We start from the raw sequence: 25,876 nt of genomic DNA, 5'->3' as shown, positions 1-25,876 counted from the left end.
ACACCAAACACAGCGCTCACGGGAGTCAGCGGTAGGTTAGCAGGGACACAGGGCAGCACAGGAGCCAAGCGCCTCGCAAAGATAATTCTCCAAGACTAGTTTCACCCAAAGCTGCTTCAGGGCATGGGGTCATCCCGAAGCAACTCCGAAGAGGAAAGCATGAAAGCGTTGCTGGGCATCACATGGAGAGAATCATAGAATTGTTGAGGTTGGAAGGGACCTTTAAGATCATCGAGTCCAACCTTTAGCCTACCCTGACAAGAGCCACTTCTAAACCATGTCCTTAAGTGCCCCATCTATCCTTTTTTTAAACACCTCCAGGGATGGTGAATCCACCACCTCCCTGGGCAGCCTATTCCAATGTTTAATAACCCTTTCAGTGAAGAAATGTTTCCTAATATCTAATCTAAACCTCCCCTGACGTAACTTGAACCCGTTTCCCCTCGTCCTATCACTTGTCACCAGGGAGAAGAGGTCAGCCCCCATCTCTCTACAACCTCCTTTCAGGTAGTTGTAGAGGGTGATAAGGTCTCCCCTCAGCCTCCTCTTCTCCAGGCTAAACAACCCCAGCTCCCTCAGTCGTTCTTCATAAGGTTTGTCCTCCAGGCCCCTCACCAGCTTTGTAGCCCTTCTCTGGACACGCTCCAACACCTCAATGTCCCTCTTGTAGCGAGGGGCCCAAAACTGAACGCAGTACTCGAGGTGGGGCCTCACCAGTGCCGAGTACAGGGGGATGATCACTGCCCTAAGGAAGAGGGAGAAAAACTGGGAATAAGTGGGCAAGGTACAGGCCAAGCCACTGAGAAATTACTTCTGTCTCCTTGCAATTGAAGAAAACTCCCGTCAAACCTCTCTTGTCCCATCATCGCTCCTTGAAGCCCTTATGGCTGGGACAAGCAGGATAGCACGTATGTCCTGCAATTCTAGTAGGACACCTCCAAAGATGACTACTTGCGTTTGCTATTGCTGTTTTCAAATCATTTGTGGCCAAACACCTGGACACTGAGCACAGTAACGCAGCCTCCCACGGGCATTGCTGGGCCCAGTCCCAGTGCCAGAGGCACCTCCAGACTCTGCTCCCTTCCCTTGAGGTTCAAAACCTTACAAAGATGGTCTACAGAAACCAAGACAAGTGGACTACAGGACAGCTATTCTCACAGCCTTTCCCTTCCCTACTGCCCAGTCCCCAGGTATAACGCTCAGAAAATGAGGACAATTCCCACGTGTCCTTCCTATACAGTAGCTGGTTACACTGCAACTTGAGCATAGGAAGTTCCACCTCAACATGAGGAGGAACTTCTTTGCTGTGAGGGTGGCAGAGCCCTGGCACAGGCTGCCCAGAGAGGTGGGGGAGTCTCCGTCTCTGGAGACATTCCAACCCCGCCTGGAGGCGTTCCTGTGCCACCTGCTCTGGGTGACCCTGCTCTGGCCGGGGGTGGGACTGGGTGATCTCCAGAGGGCCCTGCCAACCCTACCATTCTGTGATTCTGTAATTCTCTTTCACCCTGCTGGCCTCCAGCTGTGGTGGAGACAGGGCTTCATCCATCCCCTGGAGGTTTCCCTGTGTCTACCACTGCGTCAAAGCTGCGTGGCAGAGGAAAGACCTCAGAACATGGTGGTCCAGCCTGATGGGGAAGGAGCTCAGGATGTCCTCCGGTCCCTCAGCTCCGCCGCTTGTTTGAATTCACGATCCAATATCTGCCTCCAACGACAGTTCTCGCAGAACATTTACTTTGTTCACTGTAACCTTTCCGAAGAGCCCTGTATTATTTTTACCGCCTGTGCTATTTTGTTTGCTTATCCCGAATCTCAGGTCTCTGTTGCCCCGTGATATTTACACGAAGCAAAGCCAGTGGTTTCGCAGCTCTGCTCGTTATTTTGAGTGGAAAGAACGGCTCTCCCTCCCCGCGGGCTGGCGCGGGCGGGTTATCTTGCGTGCAAAGGTGCAGTCTGGGCTGAATTTCTGTTTGGTGCTCTCTTTTACAGGCAGTTCCCCAAATTTTGGTGCTTCCCAGTGGAGCTGGGAGGTTTCTCAGAGGCAGGAGGAAGACACTGCTGGGGGGAGCACAGCACATCCCCGGGGGCTGCACCAGCGCCGTCGGCAGGACCGTGCTGGGCTGCCTTTGTCTCCTCTTGTGGCCCCGGTTGCGTGGGCAAGAAATTATATCGAAGAGCTTTGTGTTTGTCCTCCTTGCTTAGGGTTGAGACTGAAGATGGAGGAAGGCAGAGAGGCCTGTAAACTGGATGGTCTGATGGGCAAAAGAAAAGTGCAAATACTTCCTGCTGAAAACACTTATCCAGATTTCCAAAATCCACCAAGGAGCTGCCGGGAAGAAGGCTACACAGATTTCCCAACAAAAAGCCAGCCAAATCGATAAGAAATGAACATTTCTCTTTGGGCTTCAGACCTGATTCTGTGCTTATTCCAGGGACAGAAGTCCCCGCTGACACTAATGGGAAGTGGCAAAGCAATGAATACCCTTTCCATAAATCCCGACAATGCTCTCGTTACGTTCACGGGGCATGCACACACTCCCCGCAAGCCTCTAGATATACCATAACCCTGCAGAGAGTCACTAATTGCTTTTTCGTTACCAAACCGACTGTTTTCACTCCCTAAATTCCTGTGCAACAAGGCATACAAAAACAAATAAATAAGCAAAACAAACAAACAAAAAAACCCCTGCTATTACAGCGTGCGGCGTGCAATTGTGGATCGAGGGAACTGCAGCAAAGTGGAAAGAGATAAGCGGCCGCGTCGGTGCAACATTGGACTCCAAAAGAGGAGGGGGAAAAAAAAAGTAAAGGGTTAAGGAAGGTTAATTATTTCTTAACAGGAATTTAATAGGATACAACTTAGTGCAAAACTACATACTGCTAGGTAACTCCCAGGTGACCGTGCTTTGCTCCTCTGCAAACAATTCGGACAAGATGAGAGACATTATTTGAAGCAGCCCCACAGTACAGCCATTGTCAGACATCACGGCAGATGTGCAGCAGACACGATGACGACAGGGGAGGGGAGGTGATGGGGGAGGAGGGCAGCAAAGAGGGAGGGAGGCAGGAGGTGAGATTGAAAGCGCAGGAAGATATTTGAAAAAAAAAAATAAAAAAACAATGAGGAACATAAAAAGAGAGGGGAATGACGGGCAAAGAGAAAGGGAGACATCCAGAAACAGAACACATTGTAAATAAGAGTTGTAAAGAACTCAAAGTTTGGGGGGAGCGGAAGCAGCACGTGAGAGGGAAGGTGGAGGGGGGAGACACACACAGAAAGTAGATCAGTTATTCAGCTGAAGCTCCAACCACCCAAACATTGTGTTATTAAAGGAGGTTAGATCTGCTCAGATACTACGGGCCTGATTCACAAGGAGATGAGGGAGCTTTGACGCGGGGCAGCTGTGCCCGGGGGCACCGGAGACACCCGCTCCTGCAAACACCCCGCGGCAACGGAGAGGAGTTGCCCAAGGAAAGGCTCCTGCTGCCGGTGCTGCCGCCGCCTGCGTTGCCTTGGAAGGAAAGATGCTGCTCGTGGCTTAGAATAAAGGACAACTTTGTTCTGGGAAGGGGGAAGGGAGGGAGAACGGGTTTGCTTCGGGGTCTGTTGCTTTTATTAAGCACGTTGAGTAGCGTTCCCGATAACGCAGAGAATCCCAGCTCTCATACAAACCCTGCTGTTTCTGAAGTCGGCTGGGAAATTTGCGAGCCGATGAAGTGTAGCTTGTGCCAGCCCGAGCACGTTAGCAAAGCGATTAAATCTGTTGGAGCTGTTGCTGTGCGTGCAACACGCAGGCTTTTAGTTTTCGGGTGCAGTGTATTTTTTACGTTCTGCTTCCCGTGGAGAGCGATGGAAACAGCCCACAACCGCGGGCTGCTCATCCCTGACCGCGTGAATCAGGCGCTTTGAATGAGAGACACGACCATGAGCGGTAGGACGTTCTGACACACAGGAGGCAGGATGGTGGCTGGAGAGCACCCGGGACAAGAAGCCAGCAACGAACATGTGAAACACCCAGAAATGATCTGTGAAAACCACGACACCCTACGCACTAATTAGCATCCGCAGGTGGCTGTAAAAGTCAACTCTAGCGATGAGATTTCTTTACAAGAAGTTAAACAAGGGAAATCCTCAACATTTTACTGACCAAATTCACAATATACTATATGCTAAATACTGCGTGAAGAGAAGAAAAAAAAAAAAAAGCAGTGAGAATTCTTAGTGTCTCAACGCAGCCTTTCGGGCACAGGGTCCTTCCTATTTTTTGTACCTACTACATTGATCAAAGAGAATCCCAGCATGTCTCCAGCTCTCTTTATGGCTCGGGTGCAGGAGCGTGCCTTGACAGTCTGTCTGGATAGATGGCACAACTGCCAGCGGGAAACATATGCCTTCCAGGAATCCAGGCTGGCAAACAGTATTGTCCCCAGTTAATCAAAACAGACACCCTTGGGTAGGTAGCCATCAGTTAGCTCCCCAGACAGAAGGATTTCTCTGGGTTGCTTCTTGCTGCAACCAGGGATGAGTAAAATCGAGGACGCGAACACTTGCCATCCAAGCACAAAGGCTGGTTACCTGTCCCCAGGTTCAGCAAACATCTTTTAAAACAAATATTCCCAAGAAGCTTCCAACAACACGGCAAGCAGAGAGAAGATACTGAGTTCTTGACCCACTCTCAGCCTTCCACCGCCAGTAAAGCCTCCCTCGCTCACCTGAGTTTCGGCGGCCAGGCGTGGCATGGAAGCCGCCCGCCCCTGGCTCTCCAGGCCTGGTTGGTGCTCTCCGTTGGCAAGTGTGGGGCTGATTTCTCTCATTTCTACCACCTGATCGAAACAAGAAACAGTTTCAGTAGCAAGGACATGAACATCAAGCTTTGAAGCCATCATCTGAACGTGCTTCTGCTAAATTTGATTTAATTATGAAGAGATGCTAGTATGGGAACTAGGCCAAGAGCTGTGGAGTGCTGAGGCTACTCTGTCTACAGTGCTGTCTTCAACAAGGACAACAGTGGGCCAAGCTCTTCCACCAGCCATGGCAATGAGCCCCAGCTGTGACCCGTGAAACCCCTCGTCTGAGTTTGTACACTGATGACAACGGGATTGGGACAATGGGACAACTAGGAAGAGGTAACCTTGAGTAACCTATCACAGCAGACACATAATTCCATGAAAAGCACGTCCACATGTACAGCTGTCAGACTGTAGAAGCTACCAGATTTGGATTTTCTTCATAATGTTTAAGCAAACTAGGCATTGTAAGAGCCAGAACACTGCTTGTCTCAAGGGACAGATCTACTGCCTGCTGCACTTCACCCTGTCTTCACCTGTTTTTTCTAAACATTTTCTAAACTTTGTAAAAATGTGCTGCATTTCTAAAGTCTACTTCATCTCACCCGCTCTTCACATCTTCACCCTGTTTGCTCACCCGTTCGATGGGGATTTCTTCTGAGTGGCCTCGTTCAAAAGCTGGTGTCCTGGTTTCATAAAACACATCCTGGGTGCGTTGAGTCCCCCAAGAACTGGACTCTTTGATCCCACCCTCTGGCGCTGGCCTGTCAGAAGAAAAAGAGGAAAAAAGATTAACTCTTTTGCCAAGAGATTTTGCTGCCCTTATTGTGACGAAGGTAGACCACTCAGACACCCTTTGAGTTCTCGCTTGTGAAACGAGTTGCAGGACGGGCACAGCTGCTGGTGAAGCTATAAAGTCCCCTGGGTTTTGCCAGGGCCGCTCCCTACCCAGCCTGAAGATCCCATGAGCAACAACGAAATCAAACCCGCCATCACATTATTTTTCAGTAACTAAGGAAAGCAACTTCTGCGGCTTAAGTTCTGACGAAGAAGAATGAAGAATTTTGGACTTCAGGCAAATTACGTATGCAAGACCAGTTAGACATTGGTCAAACACATCTGTGGCCACGCAGAAGTACATTCACTGACACACAGTGATACAGGTGGCCCTGGGTTTCACTGTTGAGTCTGACGTTGGTTTCCCCATTGGGCTTATTTGGGACATTTAAACTTCAGGTGTCTATCACTAAAAATCCATAGTCCTTGTGACCCAGAGGAAAGTCATCTGAAGAAAAGCAGGAAATAGAGAATTGATTAGGGATCGCTGTTACTATAACTGTTTAGTAAGCTCTCTGTGGAGGTATTATTTTGCCCAAAGAGAAAGAGCCAGATTCTGTCCTGGAAAGTCTCAAGGAGCCCTTGCTGTTACCAAGTGCCATGAGCTTGAGGGATGACTTTGTTCCCAAGGACTTTTTGACTCCCAAGAACTCACTTTAGCGGTGGTTGGTGGGTTGGTGTTTGTTTAATTGGTTTGCAGCGATCCCAAATTCCTGTAAGCAAACTCACACTTACAACTAGCCACAATGGAAGGCTCTCCAACTAAGATTCAGAGGAGACCATTAAGAAAACCTGAAGGTCTGGAGAACTGCACCCGAGGCAGCAGTGGGAAGCAGAGCCCCATGGAGGCATTTTGGTACCCACCGGTGGGAAATTGTCCCAGCCATGGCGCGAAGGGGCTGTTGGTCTTGGTGTCACCAGCTGCCCCACCACCAGAGCAACCGAACAGCGGTGTTCGGGGTTGATGCATACACCCAGCGTGTGCCTTCTCCACCTTGCAGCTTTGGTGGGGAGGTGACAGGATACTCACAATGCGCCGCCGTTGTTGAGCGAGGCTGAGCTTTTCTGGCGAAGGAAGGCCTTCGCGTTGTTGAACGCCGCGGGCTGGGTTTGCTCCAAAGTGGCCTTCAGGGGGTGGAAGAGTGACACCGGTCCGGGCTGCGAAGCAGAAGGAGAGGTTGTCAGAGACAGAGCTGTGTACGGAGAGGATGGGCTGCAGTGCTTTTCCTAGTTAACAAAAAGCCCACTTTGTCACCCTGAGAGACCAGCCCAGCAGAAAGCACACCCCAGCCTTCCCACAGCTGTAAGAGGCGCTGAAGGACACTTGCTGCCCTCGGCTTTCCGCAAGCCAAAGTTGTGCTGCAATCCCCCTTCCCTCTGACAAAATATTCCCCCGGTCACCAGAGCGCAGCAGGGGTTTCCTACACTGATGTGACCAAAGGGGCTTGTGCTCCTTGGTGGCTCGTTGTGACACGGGATTTGCTGTAGCCTCCCGTCTGTGAGACAGACAAATCAGTCATGCTGGAGGCCAGCTGGGTGACCATCCTGAAATCCATGGGTACATGTCCTATCGGAAACCATTGGGGTTTCAATCCCAAGGCAGCTGTGTGGAAATATTTTCAAGAAATTGTAAGAATCTTCAACTCTATTGGAGCCAAAATGATTTTGAATAATCCCCATTTCCAAAAGCAACTTAAACATTCTATAGCCAAACTGTCATTGGCTTTCAAGAATTCTTTGGTGGCCCAAAGAAATCTTTTTGTGTCTCCCAGCCCCTAGGCCACTTCTGAAAACAGGACTGCCAAAAAGGAAAACAGACTGCCAGATGTCACTTGGAGTTTTTCAGAAAAGACCTTTCCAGACCTACTGGAAAAGGCAACTGAAACTTTTTTTGTTTGTTTGTTTTAATTTTCTTTGAGACAGAGACTTTCAGGAACGGTTTCCATTTTTGAGACAGCATTTTCAAATCCTGCCTAGAGAAGCATCCAGACTTTGTGGACGAAACGCGCCAGTGACTCTGGCGAGAGCTCCCCAGCGCTGGAGAAGAGCCTGCCCAAGAGGGAGGACCGATGGCACCTTTGGGCTGAGTACCTGGCACAGCCCCCCGGGCGGCTGGTGGACCTGTTCCCTGCTGTTCTTATTCTGCTTGTAGAAGTCGAATATCATCAGCGCTGCGTAGACCTTCCCCACGGTCATCTCATCAGCTGTCAGAGGACGGTGAAACGCAGCAGAGATGTCCAGGCGAGGAACGGGAAAGGATCAGGAGAAGAGAAGAATAAGTCAAAGAGCACAAGAAATAACAACAAATGGGTGTGAAAAACAAGGAGAAAGAAGAGGCGACATTAGAATAACGAGGCAAAACAGACACAGAAAAGTGGAGGAAAGAAAAAAAGACCAACAAAAGGTTACAAACCAGCTTCTTCAGATCTTTGCTTGTTGCTGCCTTTCACATCTGAGGAGGATGGCCCCTGTCTCTAGCTCTCTGTGGCAAACATTCACAGAGACCATGTAGAAAAAAAACAGGCAGGAAAGCTCTGTGGCATTGTAAGCATTGCCGACAGAAGAATTGCTAAATTAATACCAGATCCACGGCCAGCTTTTTATCAACAAAGAACCCTTATTCCTATTTCTTTGAATTACAGTCAACCGGGGCATAATGGGCTAATATACATTTAAAGAGAATTTCATTTTTCCAGATGTCTCTTTTCACCCTCACAGTTACGCTACCAGTCCTTCCCCGCACGGCAATGGAGCACTTACCATAGAGCGAGGAGTTAAAGCAGCAGATATATAGGCATCACGAGAGGAGGGGAGGAAAAGACTTAAGCAGTCACTACCCACTGATTTGCACCTCCTCAGCTCCCTCAGTTTTTTTAATTAACAATGCCTTTATTGCTCTGCACTGTTTCTCGTTAATCAGGAATCCAGAGCCCTTGTTTGGGCCAATCAAGATAATAGGAAACTTTGCATTTTCTCAGCACATTTGCCCAGGACATCATCAAGTAACACAAAGGCCTTTAGCCCCAGAATACCTCTCTTCTGATTCTGAAGTTCTCAGCAAACTTTAATTTTCTTCTGGTTTTCTGGAGCCCAGGTGGTAGAAATTGCTCTCCCGTCCTGTACGGCACAGGCTGGAGGCAGACAAAGCTATGGAAAAGCTCTGGAAGAGGCCACACAGGGCATCGGTCCCATCTTGGCACTGGGTTGGGTTTGTGTTTTTTCCTAAGTACAGGAAATCTACTGTAGCATAATGAAATACATGGCTAGATGTGACCTCAGCTTCCCCCCTCCTTTTGTGACCATGGCACGGAGGTGTGGGCTGGAAACCCTACGCAGAGGATACCAACAAGCTGAATCATAGAATCACAGAATGGTTTGGGTTGGAAAGGACCTTAAAGCCCATCCAGTTCCAGCAGGGACACCTCCTGCTAGAACAGGTTGCTCCAAGCCCTGTCCAACCTGGCCTTGAACACCTCCAGGGATGGGGCAGGAACTGCACTTGGTTCCTTGGCTGCATCCTCTAAATGACTGTGCACCTAGGACGGGGCTAGGGACAGAGCAGGCAAGGAGGGAGGAACACACTCAGGGCTTCTTAGGTGGCTAGGATGGGTTGGGTGCTTGCTGACAAACCACTTACGTTTGTGAGGAGGCACCAGCAGATCCAGAGTCTTCTGGGACAGATTGGGCCAAACCAGCGAGATCTCCTTTCTCAACTCAGCATCGCACTGGTGCTGTTTAACACCCCCTGTGGAAAGGAAGGGGAGAGAAGGAGTCACACGACGAGGAGTGAAACCCGTTGTCCTGTCAGCACGTACCACCACTTGCACAGCAAGCCCAGGAGAAGGCATTTCCCCCGCTCTCATTTCTTGCGAACAGCAAGCCCGCACCAGCCATGGCAGATGTTGCAAAGGGAATCGGTGACCTCCTCCATGACTAAAGGGCGTGAACCACGAGGACCATCATCGCTTCAACCCCCTGACCCTCTGCTGTTACTTGGGGCTTCAACTTCAGCTCAGGCTCATTCGACCTAACCGCGGGTGCCTGGGTTTTGGGATGCTGGACAATGTCAACAGGAAGAAACGGCATCTCCAACGTGTGATGCCAAGGACCTGGCCTGAGGTGCTGGCCTGCGAGCAACGCCACGATTGATTATAAACCCTCTCCATCACCAACTCTTCCCAAAGCCTTTGGCAATGAGACATAAGCGCGCTGTTCTGTATCAGCAGCTATATCTCAGGGTAAAACAGAAAGAGCTGAACACAGCGGCATTATTCAAATGGCCAAAGCGAGGTCTTAATACACAAGGGGAAAGTGATTAAAGTACACGTAAGCCAACAGGCCAGCTCCCAAATGAATGCACCGCACAGTAGGCAATTAAGTAGTTCATCTGAATGACAAAGATTATTTTTCTAAGAGAAAAGTAATGGGGGGAGGCTCCGGGTACTCTGCTACATGGTGGTTTGAATTCCCACACGGAAACTCATTAGGGAGGGTTTATTAAAGGCCTGTTAGTCCCACCAAAGGCTCAATTAAATGTAGCACACAAAACCTATTCAAACGAAGCACATAACAACAAAACAGGTCAAAACCTCACAACCCACAGGCAGATATAAACCCTCGAAAGAATCCAGCGCTATCAGTTGAGCTCTTCTCTGGTTCCCTCCCAGTGTGGGGCCAAAGAAAAGGACAGGGGGAGCCATTTGCAGTTGAAAATCGAATGGTCGGAATTACCATCGCTGACAGGAAACCAGAAGCCTAAAATGATACAAACTCCCAGCGTCCTTATCTAGAGGTTATTACTAAAATAAGGGGCTGGCCCTTAAAAATCCCGGGCAGTCCTAAATTCATCCTTCGAAATGAGTGTCTGATACTCGGTGTCACTCCCCAGGGGAGTCCCGGTGAGCGTAAAAGGTTGTCTTCTTCCAGCAGTGCTTACTCAAAGCCTCAAAGACAAAGTTTAACCAACATATGAGGGAGGTAATTAATACAGATAGGTTAAATGGTCGGCCTAAAACAGCTTAGGAAAAGCACAACATCCTAACCCTGCCCTGCCCTTTGCTCATAAGAGCATTGTTACCTCCTATTAGCTTTTAAATTAGGTATAAAAGAGCTTTGGCTAGTCTTGCCTGGATTCTGACCCCAGCCAGCCTGATTAAATAGTGTAACGACCCAGAGAAAAGGCCAGTGTATTTTATTACATCGCAATGTTTAATTGGAAAGTCAAGCAAATGCCTGATTAAACACTTAAATAATTAAGTTTTATCTCAAGGTGGAATGCGGTTCATGGCACTTGGAGTCACTGCCTTGCTGCCAGCAGAAAGTGATTGGAGAGGAAGGGCTGGTTTTGCCTCGTGCTGGAAGAGTTTAGAAAAGAGATATGGAAACTCTCATTTCTGTCCTACAGCAACGAGCACGCACAGGGCTTCTCTGAGAGCTCCCGACTGGGATGGCCAGAGCTCTCCACATCCCATCGGCAGGGATGCTGGGATGCGGCCACCCCAAAGGCAGAGTGATGCTCAGGACCCCTCTCTGTTGCCTGTCCTTGAGGGTCCCTTGTCCTCGGGTGCTGGCAGAGGGCATGCAGGCAATAGGAAAACGGGATTTCCACCTGGGGCAGGATTTCGGTGGTTTCAAGAGGACACCAAGCCAACAGAGAAGTTGGGGTTTGAGCCCACACGTGCTGTCAGACATCACCTCCCCCTCACCTGAGGCGAGTTTGATTTCTAGGGCGGTGCGGATCAAGGCCATCAGCGTGGACGTGAAGTGGACGGTTAAATCTTCGGGTGAGATCGGCATGTTCATCCGCACCAGGCGCTGGAGAGAGAAAGGCAGTGGCTGTGAGCGCGGGTCGGGATTCCTCCCCCCTCCCCTCCCTCCCCCCTGCGAGCCCTTAGAAATAGCCACGTTACAAACGTGTGTTCACCTTTTGTGTGCCGAGCTAAAACCCATCTTCTCTGTATAGACGTCAACTCCCTTTCAGGAGCAGGTCTGAGCTGTGACGGTGGCTTTGACGGTTAAACAATTGATTTGCCAGCATTTGTACTGCAATCCTTGGAAGAGAATTCTTCCCAAAAAGTCAGTTTGGATGCTCTCATCCCATTTCAGAGCCCAGTACCCTACTCCTGACCGTCTCCAACTATGTCTGCAGCCTCCAGGCACGTGGCTGGTGCCCGTCACCCCTGCCAAAGCAGCATGCTCAGGAGATATAAACCACGAAGCCACCTCCACCATCCATCCCTACATCAGTTACCCTCACCTGCATTCTGGTTCTACAACAGGGGCAACAGCAACAAACAGGTTCTGGCACCATTGGATGGAGTAAGACGATTTACATCCACCATCTGAGGATGTGGCTCCATCCAGAAAGTGACTGGGCCTCTTCCAGCTGTGCAGGTGGCCTTGCCAGTGAGTGGGATGTGAGGAAGGCACTTTTGGTGGCAATGACAACAGGAGGCACGCGAGTGCTTTGTACAGGAGCTCCGCAGCCTCTGGAGCGGTCCCGTGATGATGTGCTTTGTACACAGCCTGAAGCACTCTGGAAAATAAGGCTGGTGAGCCCTGAGGTGGGGCTCAAGGACTCGGGCAGTTTGGGTCCAGCTGCTAACAGGCAAAGGTGAGCAATATCCTTTTTATTGGAGACACTTGGGTTCTGTCTCTTACCTCCTTTCCCTCTGGGTATCCCAGGAGCTCTGAAGGTCCCCCCCTTTCCTTCCAGTCAAAGAGCTACACGGCTCCATCCGGACCTTACCCATAGCGGGAGAGGCTGGATTGACATGAGCAGGACTGCAACTTCCCCCAACTAAGTTCTTTCAGTCCAAACGCGCAATAGTCCCTCAGGATCAGTATCTTCCAAGACCTTCAGACCTGGTGGCAACTCCTTCCCCATCACCAGCCAGGACCACCTCTGATGGGCCAAATTCTTCATTCTTGCAAGCAGTGAAGCACCCAAGAGCACTTTGGAAAGCTGGGGCTCCCTGAACACCGCTGGCAGCAGAGCATGTAAATGCAGACGGGGAGAAGCTCTGCCCAAGCCTTGCTGATAACCTTAGCAATGCATTTAAAGGATGGATTTCTTCTCCTTCCTCAACCTAATGATTTCTCACTCAGCGCCTCGGCTTTCACAAGCTGTTTAGAAACTTCCTTGGCCGCTGCCGTATCAGACAAGCCCTGTGTTTCCGCTCTCCGAGGGCACACGCAACCCGAGGAAGTGGCCGGGCATTAATCCGTCTGGGCAGAGCCTGGCAGCAGCCTGGAAAACCCAGTCTTGGCTTGGCCTGGGCCCCTCGCTCGGGAGGGAATTTCATCCACATCTGAAAGCGGCTTAGGCTGTTATTTTGATCCCTATCGCTGTACAGAAGCCTTCTCTTTGTTTAACAACAGCCCAACACGCTGCTAAAGAAATTTAAGCGCCATCAGCAGCGGGCTGCAGACCCTCCGGAGCAGTAAATTGCCGCGGCGGAGAGTGCAGAGATGGGGCCGGGTCCCGCTTTGGCTCTGCGCGCTGAAACACTACGCAGCATCAAGGGCCGTGAGTATTTTTCAAGCGATGCAGCTTTGCTGGTGCCATCCCCGCTTCAGATGCCCCATTGCAGTGCCTCAGGGGTGCCACTGTCCTCGTTGACCCAGGGAAATGCCACGGTAGAAGAACGGCGGCTCACGGGCAGTTTTTTGGTGGCGAAGGGAAACGTGGTGTAGCTGAGAGCAGGGACCTGCCTGGGGTCTCTGGCAAGGCGAGGGGGAGAGAGCTCAGTGCGAGCCCTGTCTCCTACTCCTACGCTCTACCCAAAACCAAGCCAAGACTGCTGTATGAAGACTTGGATCCCTTTCCCAGCACCGGTTGAGCCTCCCTGCTCAGAGAAATCTCCAACACGGAGTTTCCCAGAGGCATGAACGGAGCTGCCTTAGGTGTTCTGGTGCCCTGAGAGAGGACAGACTCCATCCCTGGTACTTTCTGCCAGCCAAGGAGAAAACATTCCCTCCAGGGGAAAGGTATGCGTGTGCTGATGGAGGGCACGGGGCACCGGTCCAGTGCAAAACGTCTGCTTCTGAAGTGAGCTGACATCCAGAGGAGCCGAGACCTCCTTATTTATCTTATTGCATGTCTTCGGGACAAGAGACTCATGTAACAACCTACCCTGTCTCCTAAAGTCTGAGACAAACCATTGTAGTCTCAAAGAGCTTTCCTAAAGCATGCCCAGAGGTTATCTTATCTTCCATGTCTGACAAGCCCCAGAGATAGGGGAATCAAAGCCAAGACTCTCCTCTCTCTATAATTCAATGACGGTATCAAATGCTGGCAACGCCACAACAATTTTTTCAGTTCTCCTGCGTCCAATGAAACAGGATTTTAATTCAGACTTCTGCTCTCAGCACACAAAAAGTTACAACAAAATTATTATAACCACGTGAGCCCACAGTTACCATTTACAGAGTCCCACTGAATCCCAGTTTGGTGGGAGAGGGAGTTAAGGGATGGAGAGAGAAAGAAGATGCATGGGAGTGAAGAACAAGCAGATGAGAAATAATTCCTCCCAGGAGAGCTCTATCCTCACAAAAACTAGCACCAAAAAAAACCCCCTATTTTGGAACTGAGACATCCCAGGTGCCCCCAACTGAACAAATTCTCAAAGGGAATGGATGCAGAACACAGGCCACATCTCAGCTATACGCAGCAATGCTGCGTGAAGGGCTTTCCTTCTAGATTTTAGTCGTGGACAAAGGATTTAAAACGAGATTTGTCCAAGAGAATGCACATTACAATTGCACACTTGCAGGAAGGTCGGCTGAGCAAAACTCACATGCAAGCGCTGAGCAGGAGAGCTGTGAACGGCCACTTGGAAGAGTCCCTCCCCAGACCACGTCCCTTCCCTCCTCCCCACGCTACCCTCAGCGCTGCCTGGCCTACAGCATTTTTTTCCACCCCAGTATGCAAACTGGTCAAACAGGTCAACCCAGCCACCTTTAGGTCTCCCTTTCTCCTCTCTATGGGGTGGCAAACTGGGATGTATCTCCCCGTCCTTCCCTGGGGCAGGTTGTTGGTCCTTCCCTGGGGCAGGTTGTCGGCAGCCAGTTTGAGGAGCACTTACACTGCAAATGGGCTGCAAGTTGCGCCCACCAGGGCAGAGCAGCTGCTCATTTCTTAGCCAAAAAAGGCCACAAAAGGGGACAGAAGCACCTTATAACCTGCTGCAACTAAGCCCAACAGGTCTCGGCTACAAGCCACCCTAGATCCCTCCGACATCCGTGAGAATTACTTTCTTGGAAGCCCCTGACTTGAGAAAATATATTGCTTAAACGGCTATACTACATTTCTGTGAGACCCCCTGCTGAAGATGAAGCAGTTGGGAAGAGGGAATTGATTCATCTTTGATTCAAAATAGCTTTGCCACCACACCGCGTGGGGCAGGCAAGGGACAAGGCAGGTTGGTGAGACACGCTCACACCGCGTCCCCGCTGGCATCCCGGGGAGCCGAGGAGTCAGCCAGATACCGGCTCCAGATATGGCACAGCCACCCCAGGACCCTCAACTTCCCTCCACGTCGTCTGGGGCGTTTTCCTAAAAATTTTCCTAAAAAGCCAGAAAAGCAACCGAAAGACTGAAACTGCAAACAAAAAGAAATCTTCCTTTCCCCTCCAATATTATGAAACATCTTGAACGTAAAAATATTTCCTACCAACATGTGCAGAGCAACAAAATTCAATCAATTAAAAGCATCTTTCTAATTTTACCTATATTTTAATTCATTTACGTTTCTATAGGACCCATTTAAAAGGAACTGGAATCCAACTGAAATTGGTAAAATTGCTCAAAGTCAAATATTCTGATTGACTCAAAATCGCTCTTTGAAAAATTAATCAAGAACTTTTGATTTTCATCCCTAACCAGGTTAGAAGAGAAAAAAAAACCCAAACCCTCAATGTTTTTCATACCGCGCGGGCAGCAACATGGTTAAACAACCTGAACCAGTTGTTTAGCCTGTACACAGTTTAAAGTAAAATTAACATTTCCCCGCATTTTTGCTGTTTCTTCTGGCTGAAGTTGCACTTCAAGGCCACAGCTTACCAGTTCCTCATGCTTTAGAATACGACGTAAAAATCTGATTTAAAAAGAAAAAAAAAAAAAAAAATCTGATTTGGATAATTTTCCATCTTTCTAGACCCCAGAAGGAAAACGTGCACGCGCCTACTGATGCAGATGGCAGGGGACGCGATGCTTCCCCGCACTAGTAAAAAAGCTTCCATCATTTGGGGCACCCTGGGAATTGCCAGCCACAAACAAGGGGTGTTCAGGTGAATTAATAAGCGGGGAGCGGGGGGGGGGGGGGGTGGGAAAAAGTAAAAATCCCTCCCAGGTGCCCAGACCTGGCAGGAAAGGGCTTCCCTGCTCCCCGTGCTGCTCCTCTTCCTCCCTTCGCCTCCAATTTCCTCCGAGAGGCTTTGAGGCAAAGCAGCCGGCAGCAGATGGAGTCCCCGCTCCGGTTTTTAATTAGGTGGTTTCGGAGGCATCCCCCCCCCCAGCGAGCGAGGGGAGCTCGTTAATGTTTCTGCAGGAGAAGGCCCCAGAGGCAGGAGCTGCAACACCGTCTCTAGAGTCTCCTAATTAACTCTGTGCAGATAACGAGGTAGTAACCGATTACAGCCGGGGTTAGGGAGGCAACACTTTTCGCTCCGGTTCCTTGTCAGGCCAGGAGGGGTGCAGACACCCCTCAGCTTCCAGTAGTGATTTAATTGTAAGTAAGCAAAGACGCCGCTAACGAGAAACCAAACCTTTGTGTCGAGCAGAGTTGGCAGAATTTGTGCCTTTTCAGCATGTGCTTTCTGCAGCTCTTCTGCTTGGAAACTTCTGGGGCAGCGTCCGAATGGGCAGGGAATGTGTTAGAGAAAGGGGGTTTGGAAATTCAGGAGAGCCAGAGGTCTCCTGCTGCCTGACCCAGAAAGCGAGCACGGAAGAGAAATATCTGCACTGTAAATCTTATTCACTGACACGTTTGTCCAAGCGTCAGCAGGCAGCGGAGCACGCCGAGCTACAACCGGCAGGAAGCTAGCGGGCACCCCCACGGATTTGAATTATGAAGAGCCCCCCCCCATCAGCAGCTCCCGAGCAGCCTCTGGGACACGGGCTGCTCTGGGAATAATCCCCAAACGCGAATAAATTCGGGACAATGGAGCGTCGCCTGTGGGAAACGAGGCTGAGTTTGGTGAATAAATTATTTGCTATGAATAATTCACCCCGACCTAGTTGTAATTATTCTACTCTCGTTTAACTCTTCTCTTGACTTCAGAGAGGCTGGCCGTGCCCTTTCTCCTTCCCATGACCAACAGAGGAGCAAGGTCTGTGTCCCAAAATGTGGGCTGTGTCTCTGGCAGACAACCAGACCTGCTGCATGGAGTGGGCACCCTACCTCCCGAGGGGCAATCCTTCTCCAGCAAAAGCAAAGCATGGTGCTAGCTCTATGCAGAAGAGGTAGCGAGGCTGGGCAGCTAGCAAACGCACCGCTCCAATCCTTGTTTAGCCTTCAGGGGGCCTAATCCAGATGTTTAAATCCACCTGGCGGTGATAGGCAAGGTGAGGTGCAGAGGGGGAGTCACCTCAGCTCCGAGATCAACTGCCATCGCATAACCAGGAGCCCTGGCCATGTCAGGAGGTGCTAAAGGGAGAGTCAGAGCCCTCCTAATCCCTGCAATGAATCACCCTTCAAATAGGGTGTGCAAAGCTGTGCTTGACAGCACCCACAGAACCACAAAAACAAGTCAAGAGCCTCCTCCAGCTCCCAGCACTGCCCTGCAGAGCTCATGCAGGGCTTCTCCTGGAGCTAGACTTGGACAGACTGTGTCCAGCTCTGGAGCCCTCAGCACAAGAAGGACATGGACCTGTTGGAGCGGGGCCAGAGGAGGGCCACAAAGATGATCCGTGGGCTGGAGCCCCTCTGCTGTGAGGACAGGCTGAGAGAGCTGGGGGGGTTCAGCCTGGAGAAGAGAGGGCGCCGGGGAGAACTTAGAGCCCCTCCCAGTCCCTGAAGGGGGCCTACAGGAAAGCTGGGGAGGGGCTGTTGGCAAGGGCATGTAGCGATAGGACGAGGGGCAATGGTTTAAACTAGAGCAGGGCAGGGTTAGATTAGCCATGAGGAAGAAGTTCTTTACACTGAGGGTGGTGAGACACTGGCCCAGGTTGCCCAGAGAGGGGGTGGAGGCCCCATCCCTGGAGACATTCATGGCCAGGCTGGATGAGGCTCTGAGCAACCTGATCTAGTTCAAGATGTCCCTGCTGACTGCAGGGGGGTTGGACTAGATGGCCTTTAAAGATCTTTTCCAACCCAACACATTCTATGATTCTATGTGCCCGCTGGCGATGCTGCCTTCTCCTGTCCCCAAGAGGTCAAAAGATGACTCTGAAGAGCAGTGGGGAAAGCCTTGGGTTATCGCCTCTCCTAGCACCACACCGTTCCTAAGAATCACACCCCCAGGCTCTGAAATAAACCCTCCTCCAACCCTGCTCTTGCAGATGTCAGCAAGACATCTTGGTGGCATTGTAGGGCCAGACCGAGATTTAACAGCATCGTGGGCATTTCCTATTTCCTTCTCCCGTTTTCTCTAAAGATGCACACAAAGCTCTGCGGTGCAAAGGACAGACTGATTCCAGGTGACGGCAGACCTGGCTGCCACTCTGCCCTTACTACTACTCCTGAATTACATATAAAACCCCAGGACCCTTCGCTATGGACAAGCTCATTCTATCTAAGGGGCCTCCAAGTCTCGATACGGACTGTAGGCAGAGTGAAAAAACACCATCCTCATCTGAACATGGACCAGCGACCCAATCTCAAGACACCAGAGTGAAGCCAAAGTGGTTTTCTTCCCTCTTTTCATCTGACTGTGTAGAAAAGATTTAAAAATTCATTTTCTTCACCCTTTCCTCATCCCCCCTACCCAGTGCAGGATAGAGCTCTCCCGGTGCCGGAGCATCCCAGGCATGCACCCCCCGGGCAAGCAGCGAGCCACGCGCGCGGAACTGCAGAGGCTGGTCACGGCCACCAAGGAGAACCATTGAGAGAGGGGGACCAGAAAACAGCAGAGAGGAAGGACAGCAGCCGAGGAGGCTGCAAAGAGGGGAAAAAGAATCCAAACGAAACGACGGCGTGCACACACCGAGAAGGCAACACAGACAAAGACAGGGGGAAAACACAAAACGGTTGCAAATAGAGAGGACTGGGAAAATATATATATATATGGAAAGAAAAAGGGTGGATGTGTGGGGCAAAAGAGCTTTTGCCGGACAGAACGGTAAGGTTTTTAAAACATCTTTTGGTTCAAAGGGAGAGAGCAGAAATAGTGCAGAGACAAAGCCCCGGCTGCTGTCGGCACTGACTGAGCTACGGCTGCGGGACGAGGGGGCCGTTGTCCCCCTTCAGGCTGGCTCTGCACGGAGGCGTGCGAGGCTGGGTGGGCTGCACCGGCCTCCCCGAGGCTTCCATTGACAGTGGGGGGACGGCAGGAGTGACACTGGTTGGGGGGACACCCGGCAGATGTAGGGCAGGGGGATGCTGAGACCCACACACAGCTGTTGTCTGGGGGAAGGTGCTCAGCACCAACCTGTCTCCATGGCCGTGCTGCTCCTAGCGCTGCACGGAGACGCGGCGGAGGGAGGGAGGGAGCGAAACGCGGTGCTGCCTCCCCGTGATGGCTGAGTTTTGTCAGCAGCCATAGTTGGGACTGGGGTCAGCCCAAGCTGCAGCCTTACGCCCTGGGAAAAACTCAGATCTGGTCTTAAATCCTTATTTCTGTAGTTTGGGGCTCTTTGATAACATGCAAAATAAACCTGGTCACCTCCAAACTCAGAGAAATCTGGTGTTCACTCTAGGTTGGGGCATTTTGACTTGAACCCATCTCTACTTATGGTTCAGTCACACACAGACACCTTGTAGGGGTTTCTTCATAGAAGGGTAAAAAATAAAGACAACTTTAAAAAAAAATCAGGAGTCTGTATTTAAAAGAGAAGCTATTCCTATGTCTGTATTTAAAAGAGAAGCTATTCCTATGTACCTAAGTGCTGTGGATTTGTTCTGTAAAGGCAAATAAAACAAGATACCAGCTAACTCGCGGGGAAAAGACAGAGAAGGGAAGGCCCATCTGCAGTGCCTCTGTCGCAAGAGTTGAGCGCAAGCACAGAGATGCCAAAAGGCTGGTTTAAAACGCCTATTTTAACGCAAAATCTCTTTTTTATCCCCTTTTATTTTCTTCCTTCTCTAAATGTACAAGATTTGGGGGGGGGGGGGGGGGAAGGGAGAACTTTATGCTTCTAGCATGCACGTGTGCCCACGGAGCAGAGCCGGTTGCCCAGCTGCAAACACCCACTGCCAGGCTTTCAGCAGGACACAGCTCCGTTTGAAGTCAATGGAAACTCGCAGGTGCTACAAGGAGACATTGAGTGCTTTAAAAGCATTGGGTTTCTGGGTGTAATTGGTACCTCCATAGAGATGTTTATCTACCCACTCATCTGATGTAGCTGAGACCTGGCATTTTGACATAGCTGGGTTCCCGGAGCTTAGTTACGGTGTGGTGGGTACGAATTGCTCGTAATAGAGATGCTCTTTTAAAGCAGCTACCAAAGTGGCCAAAAACAAATCAAAAGGAATAGAGAAAAGACATCTAACTGGCTAGCTTTATGTTTTATTTCCTTTTTCTTTTAAATCCTAACACACTGAGGCAGGACGTTGTAGAAAGCCGTACCTGAACCTCTTCTTGCCGCTAATTGCCCGACATAAAGGCAAGCCCAGGTTTGGGTTTAGCTCGAGTCTCTTTGCAAGATCTTGCTTTGATACGGCCCCAGCAAAAAAACAGGCGCTACGGGAGGGGATGTTGCGATCTGGATCCATTGCACCAAGCACAGCGGGGGGCAGTAATTAGGGCTGGTGGTGGCTGAAATGAGGTCAACAGCAAAAAAAAAACCAACCAACCCCTGTTGGGTTTGACGGATGCTCAATTACACCAATGCTCAATGCTGACGGCAAAACTCTCCCTCCAAACACCAGGGGGGTCAAAATGCAAATTTCTAAGCGTCCCACGAGCTGTCGGGAGAGCAGAGTGGCTTTCCCTGGAGGAATTGGGGTCTGCTTCCTAATTTCGACTCTGTCTCTACCCAAGTTCCACTGCCTTCATCCAGGCAGCGTCTGAAAGGCAGCAGCTAGCAGCATGGGGGACAGAATGTATTTTTTGTGTGTGTGTGTCTCAATTTAAAAGTTTTTCAGAATAAACAATAAGTTTGAGTGATTTCTTCATCTTACCGTCTTAAACGTTTGCTGTTAAAATAATTTCTTTCACGAGGGTATTTAAGGAGCCCTTCTGGTGTTGCCTGTGTTTAATAGCTTGCTAACTCCTACAGTACTGCCTACTCTAATTACTCCAATCTAATTAAGAAGGGGAAAAAACAGCATACTACTGAAGGGCTAGTGAGAATGGATAGTCAAAGAGCTCTAGGAAGATAAATGGGGATCCTACTGGTGGGGTAATTTGCTCATTAGCACCCTCCCTCCCCAAATTAGCCTAAATGGAAGCAGAATGAGAGAGGAGAGAGAGAAACACTGATAGAGAAAGCAGAGACATAGTTAGAAAGACAAACTGATGTGCCATAGTTTCAAAGACCAGAAAAAGATTACAAAATAAAAAAAAAATTTAAAAAAAAAAAAAAAGGCAGAAGATCCAAAATCCAGTCTGCTTGGAGAAAGCACCAGAAAAGTCCAGGAGAACAACACCAATGTCACAGAAAACCGGCACCCGCTTCAGCCACGGCACAAAAAAGCTGGTGGTTTGGCAGGAGTTTCTAAGGGGGGTTGGTCTACCTTATAGGCAACGCGAGCAGGGCATTTCTTTCCAAGGCCTAGAGGTGGGGACATGTGTCTCAGCATCTCATACATGTCTGTGTAACTGATGCGCCCGCTTGGAGTCAAAGGGAGGGAGGCAAAAGCAAGAGGACACAGAAATCAAACCAGACCAGGTTGGGGAAGGTTGGGGGGGGGCGAGGGTGGGAAAGGAGGGGGGATGGGGCAAAAAGGCAACACAATGGAGCAAATGAAAAGGAGGAGAGAAAAGGGAAAGCAGACAAGAAAACAGAGATCCGGTTAATCAGATTTCTCAGGAAAACAAAACCAAAATAAAGAGGTGGGTAAATCGAAAGGTTTCTCCGCTTCCGTTGCTGTGTTTCAGCGCCCAACGTCTCCTCCTCGCTGCAGGGACGGCCGGCGGCCGCAGTCCCCGCGGGGAATGATTGATGTCTCCGCTCAGGGTGGAGAGGGTGCGGGGAGGGCGCGGGTTGGGGTGGCTCTTTGCGGGGGTGGAGGGATGCTTCCCCTTCTCACCCCCCCAAACCAGTCAATCAAGAGGCTGGATTCACCATGCCGGGGAGCGCTGGTAGGCAGAGTTATGGGACAGGGAGAGCCAGGGCTTAGAGAAAATGTTCAGCCTTCCTTCCGTGAACAGAGTTTGGTTTTCAGGTTGGCCTGTGGGTTAAGAGAGAAGCAAAAAGCCGGTCCCGGTGTGTCTGCTGGGGGGGGACAGACTGCGACTGCTCTGACTCCAAGCCAAGGGTGCGACTCTGCAAAACCTCAGCCAGCCTGGGTCTCTCCTCCAGCCCAAATTCGGCTTTGACAAAACCAGAGCCCAGCACTCAATTTGCAGGAAGGTGGTGGAAAAGGGGCCTGTTTCACCCTTGCATTTGATGGGGCCCCTCTTTTCTCAACCCAGCGTCAACTGGTTGTCTCTGACACCGAGGACAGCTGGCTGTCCTGCCTGTTAGAGGGAACTGGGAATTGCAGAGATTTGGGAAAAGGCCCCTAGGCCAGCCCATTACTGATGGCATCTACCTTCAGCGCATGTTGGTGGTAAATAAAACCCTGCCCTGGAAAACAAGGGATGCAGAAACAGCGAGGAACTCTCCTGTGTCGCCTTTTTCTGACTACTGAAACCAGGAGCATGACTATGGCAATCTCATTTTGTTTTCCCAGCAAGCTGCCTGCTTATTGCAAATCTGTGCTGCCTGGCATCTGAGAAGGTCTAAGTATATTGCAGCATGTTATTAATTAATGTTTAACCCCTGGAAAAGTGGAAAAGCACGACGGTATTATCATCTCCACTATCTATCAAGACCTAAGCTCCATATGAAACCCCTTTCCCAAGCAGGACGACTCCAGAAGCCGGCAGCCGCTCCCCAGCCCACCACCCTGACACAGGTCTCCGTTCCTGTTCCTGAAGCATTGATGCAGGAGTGGGTGGAAGAGAGAACTTACCAAGCCAAACCCATCTATTCCTGTCCTTGGTAACCAATGCAGTTAAAATACCACCCAGCTTTTATAGCCCAGAGCTAATTTAAAGGCTGCTGAGAGACACTAATTGTAATTACAGCCAACGGCTTCCCCCAGCTTCTCTCTCCTGCCCCTGCTCTGGCTGGAGGTACAGGGTCTCATGCCTCTCCGCAATGCTCATTAACTCGTAATCCCTAATCAGGTGTGGAAAACACCTGGGCTGGAGTGAAAGAGAGAAGCAAGCTCCACGCTGGCTGCTCCCACTTCTCTCCTTCACCTTCTGCTCTCCATGCACCAGCGGCAAGAAAATCCCTGCCTATAACTGGGACCCCACTGAATTCCAGTGTCCTCTTGCCCTCATTTCTTGGCAAGACGTCTCCTTAATTCCCCACCCCGGCTCCCAAGCATAGCAGGAGGTTTCACTGGGTGTCCTATGGTGGACATCTCAGAGACCTATATTTGCTCCCAAAGCAATCTCTGGCTGCTGCAGTTGCACTGAGAGAAGTTCTGCCCTTCATCTCCCCCCATCCCACCCTGCCCCCCAGTTAACCGGGGCTTAGATCAAATGTCTTTTCAGCTGAGGAAAGGGAAGGGTTCAAACGCTGGTCATTCAACTGGAGCGACAATGCTGTGAAGCCCAAGCGAAATGGCCTCGCTGCTCCCTAGAACTCTTGGGATGACATTTCTCCCTGGGGCGCATCCATAGAGGGAAAGCGCTGAGATGCTGTGCTGCTTTTCCCCAACCCTTCCCACCCAGACCCGGCGGGATGGAAGCTGGAGGGTTCACTGTCTCATAAAGCTGCCTGTCTCCAGCCAGCTGGGGTGTGGGAGTAGACGGGGAAGAGATGCATGGAGGAAAAAGGAGGCAGTCACTCAATCATTCCTTTTTTCAGGCAAGGGGTTAGTTATGTTACAGTTCCTTTTCTGTACTGTTTGCATTTGCACTTGGCGGGGGGGGGGGGAAGGGGGGTAAAAAGAAACAAAAACCAGAACTGAAAATGCTGGAGGGAGTCTCTGAAGTTCCAAACCTTGTATGCCACCCTATGAGGGCACTTCTTTCCTAAGCCCAGGGGTGGAGCAATTACACGTAACAAATTGTACATATCCTTATAATGAATCCGGCAACTGGAAAGAAAACATCAGATGTTATGACAGCGAAATCTGAGAGGAATCAGTTTTTTCCCCAGGCAAACGGGAGAAGTTGGAAGGGCAAAACGCGCTGCAAAGCAAGGTTAGTCTGACGGCAACGGGGCTTGCAGTGAAGGAGGTACATTAACACAGACCGAGAGAGAGGGAGAGAACTTCCAGCTGCCCAACAAAAGTTACGTCCTTGGGTTTGCTTCTGTGAAGCCCTCAGTGCCACGTGCAGGGCCTTCCAGACATTGCATTATGTTACCTTTATCACTAATATTTTACTTCCCTCTGCCCACGGACGGCCCCTACCCACCGCCCCGGCGTTGCAGCAGCCCGGCAAAACCAGAGCCCGCAGCGCACAAATAGCTTCTTTAATGGATTATTACTGGGATTGAAATTAGCTGGTTCAAAAGAGCTTGGGACCCTTTACCTTCCACTGCTACCACCTACGTAACCCCAGCAGGGCTGTACTCTGCTTCGTGGGCAATAAGCCATTTGGCTGGAAGTCCAGAAACTGCCATCTCCAGAGCCGTCTCTTGGCCATCGGCACTGGGAAAATCCAGCCTTCATTACCAGTAGGTGAAATCAGACGCCTCGAGGTAGCTTTATGGTCAGTCTCATTAACTCCCAACAATATTCTCAGCTAATTTAACAGCAGGATTAGATTCCTTAATCTTTTCTAAGTAACCAAATCATGTGTAAAAAGAGCTGTACTGAACTTCAAAATGACCTCCAAATAAAACCGAGATGATTTGGCTTCACTATGTTTATTTTGGTGTGTTATATAAAGAAGGCGGGGATATTTTGGAATATCTCCTTCAATATTACCGCTTTTTTGGACGTGAAAAATGAAGGTCTATTCAAAAACCTTCACAACCAACTCAAAACTATTAATTTAGAAACAGATCAAATGGAACCGTGCAAGTCTTGGCTGCAGGCCTAATCGTGGTTATAAAAAGTATATTGGTTTAAGTGAGTCAAGAAGTTTACCGAAATTTTAGAATGGTTTTGTAAAATCAGCATGTAGAAAATGTGTATGAGCTCTCTAAGAGTTCATGGAAGGCTGGAAAACCATTGCCTTGGAGGGTCATGGCAGCAAATTCCGAAAAATTCTGGCAAGCAGAGGTTCTTTCCCTCCTTGTTTAGGTCTGTTTGAGTTTTGTTTATTTTATCAGCATCCCTTGATCTCAGATAGCCAAGAAAAAGCTCTCCCTTAGGAGCACCTGTGGCTCCTCCCGACCACTGAAGGTGCTGCCAGTAGCATCTCCCTCCTCTCCTGGGAGCAACTACTGGGAATGGGATGGGGAGACCACCATTTCCAGTATCTTTAAGGGGTAGGCACTGGGAAGGGGAGTATAAGAGAGAGAAAGCGCTCACTTTATGTATCTTGAACAACTAAAAGTGCATAGAAAACCAATTTTCGTTTCATTCCCAGTTCATCCTTAAGTTCAGGGGTTTCACTCCTTTCCTGCTGAACTCCCAGCCCCGGAGCAAACCGCTGGGTGCACCCCATTTCTCTCGCTCTCTCTTTTTCTGTGCGCCCGAGGCTCCTCCCACCCCTGAATCCAACGGTTTCCCCATACTTACCCCGACTAAGCGTGGCGCACACCTACAACAACAGCTGCTAGCTGCATTTTTTTACTTCCTTTTGAATGTTTTTCCCCCAGAAAAGTTTACAGGAAGTTGGATTTTGTAAGAAAAACAAAGGTGGTATTGGAAATAGGTACGTAAATACACACACACACGTTAAGCCTCTGTTTAAAACATTATCTCTATAACAAAAGTATAACGACACTTGTACGTTTTACCCTTGCAGCATCTTTCAC

The 25,876-nt window shown here is 50.0% G+C and overlaps 1 protein-coding gene across 9 annotated transcripts in view; it reads right to left on the bottom strand.

Annotated features, from left to right (window-relative positions):
* CACNA1B (calcium voltage-gated channel subunit alpha1 B) overlaps positions 1-25,876 on the bottom strand; it is a 311,383-nt gene that overhangs the window by 6,182 nt on the left and 279,325 nt on the right. For all 9 annotated transcript variants that reach the window (XM_063353305.1, XM_063353296.1, XM_063353297.1 and 6 more), the window contains 7 exons: positions 21,459-21,555; positions 11,328-11,436; positions 9,260-9,367; positions 7,714-7,826; positions 6,653-6,780; positions 5,423-5,549; positions 4,711-4,821 (listed from right to left, as the gene is read on the bottom strand). In XM_063353305.1, coding sequence (XP_063209375.1) covers positions 4,711-4,821; positions 5,423-5,549; positions 6,653-6,780; positions 7,714-7,826; positions 9,260-9,367; positions 11,328-11,436; positions 21,459-21,555 — 793 coding nt within the window. The remainder of the gene's footprint in view (positions 1-4,710; positions 4,822-5,422; positions 5,550-6,652; positions 6,781-7,713; positions 7,827-9,259; positions 9,368-11,327; positions 11,437-21,458; positions 21,556-25,876) is intronic.

This window comes from Chroicocephalus ridibundus, chromosome 15 (assembly GCF_963924245.1).
Source record: "Chroicocephalus ridibundus chromosome 15, bChrRid1.1, whole genome shotgun sequence".
NCBI lineage: Eukaryota > Metazoa > Chordata > Aves > Charadriiformes > Laridae > Chroicocephalus > Chroicocephalus ridibundus.
The sequence above is the reverse complement of the archived record's forward strand: the minus strand, read 5'-3'. Positions and strand labels throughout refer to the sequence as shown.